The sequence below is a fragment of the Rhinolophus sinicus genome, linkage group LG02 (assembly GCF_036562045.2).
Source record: "Rhinolophus sinicus isolate RSC01 linkage group LG02, ASM3656204v1, whole genome shotgun sequence".
Classification (NCBI taxonomy): Eukaryota; Metazoa; Chordata; class Mammalia; order Chiroptera; family Rhinolophidae; genus Rhinolophus; species Rhinolophus sinicus.
Genome location: NC_133752.1, coordinates 46561220 through 46573950, shown reverse-complemented (window position 1 = coordinate 46573950; position 12731 = coordinate 46561220). Strand labels below are relative to the sequence as shown.

At 34.8% G+C, this 12731-nt stretch overlaps 1 protein-coding gene across 8 annotated transcripts in view; it reads left to right on the top strand.

The window, feature by feature from the left end:
- Positions 1 to 12731, top strand: part of PTPN13 (protein tyrosine phosphatase non-receptor type 13) — a 173121-nt gene that overhangs the window by 32783 nt on the left and 127607 nt on the right. For all 8 annotated transcript variants that reach the window (XM_074323879.1, XM_019731272.2, XM_019731270.2 and 5 more), the window contains exon 2: positions 5506 to 5625. In XM_074323879.1, the coding sequence (XP_074179980.1) occupies positions 5511 to 5625 (115 nt within the window). In that variant the 5' untranslated portion in view covers positions 5506 to 5510. The remainder of the gene's footprint in view (positions 1 to 5505; positions 5626 to 12731) is intronic.

Here is a 12731-nt window from a genome sequence, read left to right as displayed (position 1 = left end):
TAGAATCCCTTTGTGGTTTTTGTCTAACTGTGGGCACAGTTTTAAGGTCATGACAATAATACCTGTATCAACCAAAGACATAATAATGGCTCTGGTTATATAATTGTTTTTTTCTTATTTGGAAGTCTTTCCAAAAACTGTCTAGTTATTATGTAGCCCACAACTTTCAAGGAAACAAAAGTGAATAATATAATTATGTTTATTGTAAAGCAGGATCATTTTGATGGTAAGGTCATGCCAGTCATGTATCTGCACCCCAAGTTATCTAGTAGTGTGTCTAAAGGAAACAAAGTAATAAACTTAAGAATTTTTTTCCCTCATCTGTTCTTCTGTTGTTTGACATCCAGCTTTTTCTTCTCTACTTCCTTTCTTTTTCTTGCATCCTTCTTTCACTTCTGCATTTCTTCATTCCCTTGTTTACTTTTTTTTTCTGAGCTAATGATCAGACTAGTAAAGGTGAATAAAAATAACAGAGATGATAATAGTAGGCATTTGCCAAAGATAGTGATGGCAGACAATTTATAAACTATAGTTTTGTTGTTTGTCTGATTTTTAGAAAGTTGCTTTAACATTACATTACATCTTGAGTTTAGGTGATTACAGAGGTGAGGCAATTTTTTAAAATCTTAAACGTCAATTTTAGCAAAGCTATAAATTAAAAATAACAAATCTATTCTGTTACCTAGATGACATTGCTTTACAAAAACAAATGTTCCATCTGTGTTTCAGAGTTCTAACAAGTTCCAACCAGAGATGCATAGAGATACTTCACTGAATAGACCAAAAAAAAAATTAGTAAAAATTTACAGAATTAATGAAACGTAATTCAGACCTGCTTGAATTAAGCCACAGAGGTGTAATTTGTAAACTTTGTCGATAGAAAAATCAAGCCATGAAAAAACTGTTGTATTGAAAGCTTTTTTTTACTTTTTCATAGGAAAAATTATATTTTAAAAACTAATTTCTTTAAAAATAAGTAAAAGCCAGTATTTTAAGATTTAAAACTTTGTGTGTGTAATACAAATATCATTTGCTTTACAATATAATGCATAAGGTATAATCAAAAGCAACTTATTTTGCTCGCTCTCTTTCTTTCTCTCTCTCTGTTTCATGAAGGGGAAGTGTTCCCCTTGCCTGTTACCGGTTCAAGGTTTGTGTGCCCGAAGCTTCAAAGTCCAATATTCAGAACATCAGAGTTTGAAATAAAGTCTTATTGATCGAGAAGGCTTGAAAAGATGGGGAGTCTTTACCGCTTCTACAAATCCATCTTTAAGGCACCCAAGGGAAAGGAGGAGGGCGGGGTGAGAGGTGGGTGAGAACTGTAGACAGCTAGACGCTGACAGGGATCCAAGGAAGAGCACGAAATCTCTAAATCTCTTTGTTCCCAGTCGGTCCCCTGACCCCTGGTGATCTCAGCCTGAGGCTCCTATAAATCTTTGATAAGAGATTTTGTACATCTTTCCCCACCTCTTCTGGAGAGTCGTGTTCTGACAGGGGCCTCTTTTTTTTTTTGCAAATACACAAGCCTTAAGCAGAATTCCTCCTGTTAATTAGCATATCTGTAGCAGGATCTATTAGCTTGAAGGCAATGGGAGAAATGCTGGTTGGAATTAGATAGAGTCAGAGAAAGGAGCATTTCAATGTTACACTTCTAGGTAACAACTCAGGTCCAAAATTCTCTCCTTATCCTTTGATGATGATAATAATAACTCTAGTCACTTCACTGGAAAACGCGATGTAAATCCCATAATTAAAAGTGCCTAGTCAGTATATTAATCAACAATTCAATCACCACTGAAAGCTAAAACTTTCTCCTCCCCTAGCTAGGATTAGTTATAGGCTGCGGGGTTGGCTTTCTTTTTGTTCCTCATCTCGTCACCCACTTGTAAGTTGGCTGTATTTGACCCCATCAGGATTTAAACTGCAGGAAGAAAGGTAAAGAGGCAAACAATTTTTGCCTAATTCTTGATGTAAAATTGCTTCACTCTTTTTGAACTTGATATGTGCATAAGGGTGACCCTTTCTCTTGTGTGTACTTTTGTGGGTTCTTCAGAGTCCTTCAGTGGAAACCAAAGCACCTGTGACACTTCAAAAACTTTTTCTTCTTACAGCCAATACCTAATTCTTCTTCCTCCGCTTCTCCCCCCACCCTCCCGCCCATTCTCCTTCTGGTGGTACTCTGGGAACCTCTAAGTGGTATACCTGGTAGGACTTTTTATTTTTTAACAGCTTTATTGAAATATAATTCACATATCATAAAATTCACCCTTTAAAAATATGCCTTCAGTGGTTTTTAGTATAAGCACAGAGTTGTACAACCATTACCACAATATAAATTGGGGGAAGCTTTTTATCTTTTGGATAGGGTTTCATTAGCTCCAGGCTGACCCTGTGTCGCCCTGCTTCTGGTCCCCTCTGCATTCCCACCACCCTCCTTACTGGAAGACTAACTAGCTCCCAGTTCAGCATGCTGTCTCCCGCTGACTCTCTGTGTGCCCTCTCCTCCCCGCTGCCCGCTGCTCAGAGTGATAGCCGAAGCCTTAGATCCCTGAAGTATCAGGCAACAGTCTGTCCCCCCTAACTCCAGAGAACACACACCGAGCACTCCCATGGGGTCTCCCTGAAGCCTCTTTCACTGGCTTGAGGTAAAACAGATGACACTTCCCACACCCCTCCTGTTTTGGGGAAGCAAGAAAATCAGCACAATTCTCTAACAAAATTCTCCTTATGTAATTTTCTCTCTACTCTTTATACCGTGTGTGTTGGCTTTAGAGCTAAACTGGTTCTCAGACATATTACTTCGGAAATTTGTAACAGGATAGTGTTTCTCACAAGTCATGTTGGTATTTCATTGGTGCCTCTCCTGAAGCTTCCAATTTACCATATTTTTCCGTGTATAATGTGCTCCTGTGTATAATGCATACCCACGTTTTGGGCCCAAACTTTCAGGGGAAAAAACTCTTTCGTTTTAATTTTTTAATTCAAATGTTTATTTGTTTACATTAGGTACTTGTTTTTTTGTATTATAAAGGAATTTTAGCATTTATTTTTTTAACATATTATGGTACAAGAAATTTTATGTAACAAATAATTACAAAACACAAGAAAAGATACCAGGTACAAGAAATTTTATGTACCAGTAACAAATTTAGGATATTGACGCATCATAGAAGGCCAAGAACTCTTTGTCATTGCAAGTCTGTTGTAAGTTCGACAAAACCGATTATCGTATTCCAGGGTATTATTTTGCATACGGATATCGTTATTGATTTCTAGTGTTACACTTTTAACTCATAAGCATAAATAAAAGAATTAAAAACATTTATATAGATTCAGGATTAGTATTACCCATGTAAAAGGTGCATCCTTATTTTTCGCTCACAAATTTGGGCAAAAAGTGAGCATTATATACGACAAAATACTGTAATGTAGTGTTGTATTTGGAAGATAACTCAGATATCACTTAGAAAGGAATGAAGCTTCTATTTTTTTTCCTTTAATAAATTTAATTTTTTTCTTTTTTATAGTAAAGTACATGAAAAACCTAGAGAGTTTTAGTGGGGGGGAGGGATCTGAATAAATAATCACACTTTTTATTCAAACCTAATAAACTCGTCGTTTTTTTAAAGTAATACCTTATATCGTCCCTTTTAACTACTACCTTGTGCATTTAAGTAGACACCCCTCAAGGCAGACTCTAAGCATAGAATGCTGTAGTAAACATTTGAGAAGGAAAGTAACAGGACAAGGCTGACCTAATTTGAAGCTGGAATTGCTTTTTTCAGTCTGAGTTAAATTACCATAAATGTTAATTAAAAGAAAGTATTAACTTTTCTTGTTAGTTGACAAACAGGTATTTTTGTGAGTTAATTTTAAAATTTAATGAAAGGTATAACTATAGAAAGTATTTAACATTTCCACTCCCTCTAGCTTCTTTTCCAAACCCATCTGCTTCTACCTACCATTAGGTATATACATTATACATTATGCTTAAATTGGTTTGGTCTGGGTAGATCTTAGTAATCACTGTAAAGAGCAATTTTCTTTTCAAGACATCAATGCAAAAAAATCTATATAGGAGGTTTTGACTAGCTGCATTTCAACCTTCCAAAATGAAAATAGGCTTATTGAGCCCCATAGAAAACCTTAAATGTTATCAGTATATCATCTACTTAATTGAATGGCATTATAAAACTTCGACCCTACAAAAATGTAACCACAAAGGCACCTTTTTAAATTTTTATTAATTCAACTTCTGTAGAGTCTTAGATTACAAAGCATGTTTATAGGCATAACCTCTCCTTGTCATGTTAATAGTAGCGTTATTATTACTATTATTATTTCTGTGTCACAAACGGGAAACTGAGGTTTAGAAGTGAAATGACTTTCCCAGAGGCAAATGGTAAATTGGCCGTGGAGTGGAGGAAGAAACTTTACTCGTCAAGGTTCTTTCGGCTGGTCTAATAGTTAAACCTACATGAGACAGATGAACAAGAGAAAATAATCAAATTTGATTACATTGGTACATATGAGAACCCCACATACATGAGAGGTTCAGAGACAGAAAGGGAAACTGAGGTATATATGGCATTCTGAGCTAAGGATTAGGTAAGGCTCCTTGAGGCTTCGGGGTGGGGTGGGGGAAAGGTCATTTGAAGGACAGTAGAAGAGCAGATGTTCAGTAATTTGATGTTTGTCCTGCTCTCTAGATAGGTCAAAAAAAGTTGTCTTTTGTAATAACTCTTGTTATGGACAAGGCCCCAAATTTAAATTCTTCAAGGGAGAAGTACAAGTTTCCATGAGCTCTCAGGGTCTCAGTTGTCATCAGCTCAAAATAATTACCATGCCAAAGTGGCACATCTTGGAGAGGCCTGTTGTGAACCACTTTAGCAACAAAGCTGGGTCTAGAAATAGTTAAGTCCGTTCAGTGCACAATTTATAGTTAAACTATATAGATATAGATATAGATATAGATAATATACACGTATATAATATATAATATATATTATATATAATATATATTATGTGCAAATCAATCCATGAATAGAAGAGATGTATTCCATCTTATTCCCAACTATACCCCCACTATGGCTATAGGGTCTCCTCCCTACTCCTCCTCCTCTGTTTACTTGGATGGATAGGATGAAACCTGGAACTATAATCTGAAGGCCTTCAGTATAGTCTGGCTGTTTTGGCTTCATCATCTGCACTCTGGCCTCCCAGGACCCTGCGGTCTCTGTCTCCTCACATGAAGTAGTCAGCACCACTGTTCTGCAGTTCTGTCTCTGTGGTTGACCCTATTGTGCTAGGGCAAGTGGTTGTTTTCAGGGTTTTCCCCTCCAATTCCTTCACCCTCTGCGAGTTTAAGTATTTAGATTGGAGACAATATTGAGAAATTAGGTAGACAGGGACCTCATAGTCCCTTATCGCTGATGTAGAACTTTCACTACTGCAAGTGCAGTCAAGTTGTTGGTGTGCAGACCATCTGTTATCTTTGTTTCCTAGGTAATATGCACGTGTCACTAGCTGAGGCCCTGGAGGTGCGGGGTGGACCACTGCAGGAGGAAGAAATATGGGCTGTATTAAATCAAAGTGCTGAAAGTCTCCAAGAATTATTCAGGAAAGGTAAGCCTTTTTTTTAATTTGAGTATTGGGTAGCTGAAAATAGATAAAGGAACAGAGTATAGAGGAATGCTTTTCTTACCTCTCTTAGGGCTAAAATAGCTCAGATGTTGTCTACCTTTATTTGAACATCTTCTATATGCCCTAATACTGATACTGTGCTAGGGACTGAAAATATAATGATAATGAAAACCAAAAACATTCCCTGTCTGTCGGGAACTCACAGTCCAGTGTAGAAAATAGATATTAACAAAATATTTACATAAACAATTGTTAAAAATTCAACCATGACAAGGGCTACAAAGGAGGGGATTCAGTGACTCTATGAGAACCCATAATAAGAAGATTTGACGTGGTCCTCGGGAAGGAAAAAAAGGAAGGCCTCCCTGCATAAGTCACCCACAAGCTAAGACCTGAAAAAGGAGAAGTTAACCAGCTAAGAGGGAGGAAAAAGCCTTCCTGGCAGAATATTATGTGCATCCCTGTACATCTAAATTGGGATAATGTTACTGAATAACTGGTTTGGTGCCTCTCTGTGGAGGTCGTCATTGCCCCAAATGGTTGTGTGGCATTTTGGAGCTGGAAAAGTGAGAGTCACCCTTTGGTTGTCCAAAAACATATGATATCACGCAGAAAAGCTCCACCTGAAGATGATGTTTGCCATTCATTCCACATGATCAACACCTATTTAGAACAGTAGGTAAAGACCAGCCTTCATCTGAGGGAAGAATCAATCTTTATAACTGATTTGAATGACTACATCAGGCACAATAAGCATAGAAATAGATGAGGTTCTGAGGATAGTAGGAGTTCTCAAAGTCTGGGCCCTGGCTGAGTAGCATCAGCATCTCTGTATCACTGAGTAACCTCAGTGATACAGAGAAATTGAATTTGGGTTCTTTGGCAGTCTAGAGATTACCAACTCTTATGCTTGCCAATTGGAAATTGCTATTTATTTGATTTAGTTTATCTGAAGTCTATGTTTTTTCATTTCTTGTATTTGATAGTGCAATGTCCTTTAGCCACAGGTTTTTCTCCTTACTCTTGTAACAAACTGAAATTTTAAAAAATTACAGGTTCCCCTGTTATCCGAAAGTAGAGCATTCCTATGAAACCTTTCATTAAGCCGAAATGGCATAAATCGAAGAAGCAATTGCCATTCATTTATATGGAAAAAATTTTGAGTGTTCCCAGACCCCCCCAAATAACCTACCAAATCACACCAGATACGTTTAAGTACATCTAGTTTTATGCTAAACGTAAGTAACACTTTTATAAACTCTCTCAGGCTTTGCTGATACCTTAGGGTACATTTTTGTAACGGATACACAGGATACACAAAATAAATGGAGGTAAAGCACAGATCCTCACAGACACAGTTCCAAGCTATGGCAGCTTGATGCTGAGATGCTGAGTGTGCTTCCAGGAAAGGAGCTTGGCAGTGCAACTTTCTTTGCCTCTGGTGCACTGCCTCTATAATGGCTCCCTGCAAAACAAACACTAAATACTATTTTCGCTTTTTGCCTTTTTTTGTAAAAGCGAAAATCCTCTTTGGATTTTAGTTAGCAGAAAGCAAATATTAATGTAGATATTTTTAAAAAGCCACGTGGAGTAAAGCAGACTTTCGAAAAGCAGGGGATACCTATATTTGCTTGTTTTGTGGATGAATGGTGTTGGTCTTGGTTCTCTACCCTTTTGAATAAGGCAGGATTGTTAGGGGGGGAAAGTAAGTAAAATACAGTGGTCTCCAAGAAGTTTGGTTTTCTAAAATGTGTTTTCCTCTTTTGGTTTTATCTTCTTGTGTCTGTTATACAAACCTTTGTTTTAGTTCTTATGGATGGCTTTTCCTCCTGTCTTTTTGAACTTGTATGTTGCTTCTGTGTCTTTTTTAGTTTTTAAGTGAAAGTTGATATTCCTATGAATAAAAGGCTGGAAATAAGCATTTCTACCGGAGAGTTATTGAACTCAAGTCACGAAAATTAATCTATTTTTTCATCTTTTTGAGCCTCCTAGTAATCTAAGTCTTTCAACCTTTTTTAAGTAAATTGTTGTAGTTGTTATTCATAGAATAATGGTACCTAAGCATGACTTTGTTGAAAGACATTATATTCAAATGAGTTTCTCCTCAGAAGACGAAAAATTTAAAACTGTTTTAAATACATAATTCCAAACATTTAGATGATTGTGGTGATACTGATTGGTTTTCTTTGTTATAAGTTTCTTAGTTTTATTGTCTTGTGATTATTAAAATGTGTAGTCTGTGTGATTACTTTTTAGAGTTTTTTTGAGATTTGCTTGTGGCCTTGTACATGGTCTGTTTTTGTAGATAATCTGTGGGCATTTGGAAAGAATGTATGTTCTGTTTCTAGGGTATAACAAGCATTCTATCTAGTTTGCTTTTAACATTGCCATCTCTGCTTCTTTTTCCTTGCCATTTACCTAGAATATCTTTCCTCCTTCATTTTCAAATTATGTATTGTAACTTAGGTGTTTCGTACAAATAGTAGATAGCTGGATTTTACTTTTTTGGCAAGCTGAGGAAATACTATTTATTAATTTGAAAATTAAATGTAGCCATTGAAATAAAAATTCTGGAGGAATTTTATTAGGGATCCTCCCTTCTTAATTATATGTTTCTCAGTCCATCTTACTCACTGATTAGAAAGCATAGCGTATGTCAGAGAAAAACACACATTTAAGATTTTAGCTTTTTACATCATGGATAAACTCATGCATGGGCTCAGTGGTCCTAGATAATAAAAAACAATGCCATTGTGATATACATTCTAGATAATCTTTAGAACGGAAATTATTGCTGCTTTGGAAAAAGTAGCTTACAATTATAATAGTTGCCCAAAAGAGTGATTTTTTTTGTTTGTTTTAAGTTATAGAACTGTTGCTCTTTGCAGAAAATAGATCTTTTAAATCTTTGGGATTTTAAGATACTAGAGTGGTTGTTTTGAAAATTGCCTCTTCAGAACTAATGAGAGAAAAGACCCAATCTTCTGTGTTTAGGCAAGGATATAAATCCCATATAAATCCCTTTATGTGTAGTCATTTCTGGTTCCCTGCTTAATAAATAAAATAATAATGAAATTAGTAAATTAAACACAAAGAAAATAGAATAAAGAATTTCGATAAAAAAGAACTGCTAAAGAAACAAGCAAAATTCATTGTCTAAATAAAAAAATTCAAAGAGTTACCAGCAAGTGTCCTGGGAAAATTCAGAAGACCATGTCACATGTCTTATTGTTTTTGGAAAACAAATTTGGATACAGTTGCAGAGAGCAGGGCACATGGAATCCTTTGGCTATATTTCATTATAAAGGTTTGCTTGTTATATGCATGAGTGAAAACCACAAATTACTACAGATAACTGGGGCAAAATCAGATAAACTTCTCTGCTTTTCACTCATTAAAAAATATTCAAAAATTCGAATTTGTAGGCACCTGTTTAAAAAGCAGTCTTACTAGAGAATACATGATCTATTACTTTATTAGCAGAATTAAGTGAAATACCAGCAGAATTAAGTTCTTCCTGTTTTTGTTTCACAGAATTGCTTTCATTGAATAAATACTTTCAGGGAGATATCCTTGCTTTGGGAAGGGGAAAAAACATGTAAAAAATATGTAAACTTAAAACAACACATACATGTATATTTTTATTTATGGAATTAAACTCTTTGAGCTGGAATGATCTTATTCCATTTCACCTAAGTAATCATTTTTGCAGATAAGGAAACAAGGTCCAGTTTAAATGACTTGTAAGAATTAATATTGGCAGAACAGAAATAACATAACTATTTTAAAGTATTTATGAGCAATACCTGTTTAGAGCTGTAAAATCATTATGTATACATGGCAATAAAATTTTAAAATTGATAGCTTTCCTATGAATGTAGCAACTTGATGTTTAGAAAAGTATCAGATGGTAAAAGTTACATCACTTCATGTTCTACAGATGTTAAATGAATAATAAGGAAAAATTATCAATAAAGTTGTTGGAAAACTTTAACTTACATGAAATGGACACCTGAAAAGACACAAACTACTAAAAGCTCACTCAAGAAAAAGTAGACAACCTGAATTGTCCTACATATGTTAAGATGATTGAATAATTTAAAATGTCCCATGAAGAAAATTCCAGGCCCATATTGCTTCACTATGGAATTTTTTAAATTTAAAGAAGAAATAACAGCAATTCTCTATTAAATGCTTGAAGAAGATTAAAAAGGAGGAAATACTTCCTAATTAATTCTGTGAGGCCAACATTACTATAATACCAAAACCAAACAAAGACATTGGAGAGCTATAGACCAATATACTGTATGAACATTGATGAACAATTCTTAACAAATTTTTAACAAATTGAATCCAACAATATATAAAGTGATAATATATAGGTCCTAGGAGTACAAGATTAGTTTAACATTCACGAATCAATCAGTATAATTCACCATATTTATAAACTAAATAGAAGCACAACTATATAATCATCTCAGTAGATACAGAAAAAACATTTGATAAAATCCAACATCCTTTCCTGACTTAAAAAAAGAAAACCTGCCAATGAAAAGAAACTATATCAATCTGATAAAGGGCAGATAGAAAAAACTTATAGCTAACTCATACTTAATAGTGAAACATTGACTCATTCCCTCTAAGATCAGAATAAGGATGTCTGCTCTCATTACTTATATTCAACATAGTACTAAAGTTCTAACTAGTGTAGTAAGGCAAGAAAAAGAAATTAAGGAATCCAGATTAGAAAGAAAGCAGTGAAACTGTATTTATTGAAAAATGACATGAATGTCTATATAGAAAATTTGGTGGAATCTATAAAAAAGCCTGTAGAACTGAATGGTGATGTAACGATTGGATATCTACATACAAAAAAAAAATATATCAACTTTGACTCTTACCTCATACCACGTATGAAAACTAAATCATAAAAGGTCATAGATCTAAATATAAAACTTAACATTATAAACGTTCTAGAAGAAAGCATAGGAGACCATAATTGTGACCCTAGGTTAGGGAAAGATTTCTTAGATATGCTACCAAATGCTTGATTTATAAAAGAAAAAAAATTATAAACTGAACTTTATCAGAATTAAACTCTTCTAAACACGTTGTGAAGAGAATGAAAAATGGAATCAAAGGGTGGGAGAAAATACTTAGAAACTCATGTAACAGATGAAGGACTTGTATCCGGAATATATAAAGAACTCTCAAAACTCAGTAGTAAGAAACAGACGATACCCCAAAATTGGGCAAAAGATTTGAACACGTACTTCACCAAAGAAGATACACAGTTTCAGATTTCAAATACTAACAAAATTATTAGTCATCGGAAATACAAAATCCTCACATCATTAATCATCAAGAAGATGCAAGTGAAAACTACAGATATACTAGCATACATCAATTAGAATGTGTAAAATTAAAAAGACTGACAGTACCAAGAGTTAGCAAGGACTTGGGGCAAGTGGAACTCTTATACTCGTTCATTGCTAGTGAGAATGCAAAATGGTACGATTTTACATTTTGGAAACTTTAACAGTTTCTTAAAAAGTTAAATATAGACCTACCATATGCACTCCTAGGTACCTACCCAAAAGAAATGAAAATATATGTCCATACACAGGCTTGTACGTGAATGTTCATAGCAGCTTTATTTGCCGTAACCAAAAGCTGTAAACAAACCAAAATGTTTATTAACACATTGAATGTGTAAACAAACTGTGGCACATCCATATAATGAAACACTACACAGCAATAATAAGGACCGAACTATTGATAAATGCAGCACCATGAATTAATTTCAAAATAATGAATTGTACAGTGAAGGAAATAAGATGGAAACAATACCTATTGGATGATTCTAATCTAAAATTCTAAAAAATGCAAACTAAACTGTATTGATGAAGCAGATCAGTGATTGCTTGGGGATGAGAGGTAAGCGAGGGCTAGGAAGCAGGATTACAAAAGTGTATGAGAAAACGTGTGGGTGGTGGATATGTTTATTGCCTTGATTGTGGTAATACGTAGTTACCCAATGTCAGAACCTCAGATTGTACTCTTTCAGTGTGTGCAGTAGTTGTGTACCAGTTTTGCCTTAGTAAAGCTACTTATAAAAATAGATCACATATTTCCCAAAAATTGTTTAGTTTTTAAATTTAGAGCTTGACCTTTTCCCTTATTAATTTGAAACTGTTTTTAAAAGAAAATGTTTTCCAATCAAATGCTTAACCTGACTTTCTTGAGCAAGAGATTCAGTTTCCTAGTTTTAATCAAATAGCCGTAGATTCTCCACATTTAAAAAATATCACCTAATTCCAATAGTAGAATCATTTTAGTATGTTTAAATTAGTATATTGAATTTAGTATATTAAAATGACTTGATATAGTTGAAGAAAATAAGAAAAATTCAAGATACTGAAGATTTTTTAAATAGGCAGTGTTATAGGCTAAATTGTGTCTCCTAAAATTCCTATGTTGAAATCCTAACTCCCAGTACCTCAGAATGTGACTATTTGGAGAAAAGGTCTTTAAAGAAGTAATTAAGTTAAAATTAGGTTATTAGGGTAGGCCCTAATCCATTGTGACCTGTGTCCTTAAAGGATAAAAAGAGGAAATTAGGACAGCTATACAGAGAGGGAGGTCCATGTGAAGACACAGGGAGAGAGAAAACGGCCACTTACAAGCCAAGAAGAGGGGCCTTAGAAAAAACCAACCCTTCCTCGCACCTTGATCTTGGATTTCTAGATTCCAAAATTGTGCGAAAATAAATTTGTGTTGTTGAAACCACCCAGTCTGTGGTATTTGTAATGGCAGCCCTAGCAAATTAATTAATACAGGCAGAATCGGCGGGAAATGAAATAAAACTTCTAGAAACGAAGTATATAGTGACGAAGTTTACAACCTCAGTGGAGAGCTTAACAGATTACACAGATTTTCTTTTCTTTTTAAAGAGAAAATTAGTAAATTGGACAATAGCGCTGAGGAGATCACTTGGATATTAAAAATGTAGGGGAGTTCAGGTTCATGGAGAATTGAATGAGAATTCCAACATACCTCTAATGCGAGTTCCAGAAGGAAAACTAGAG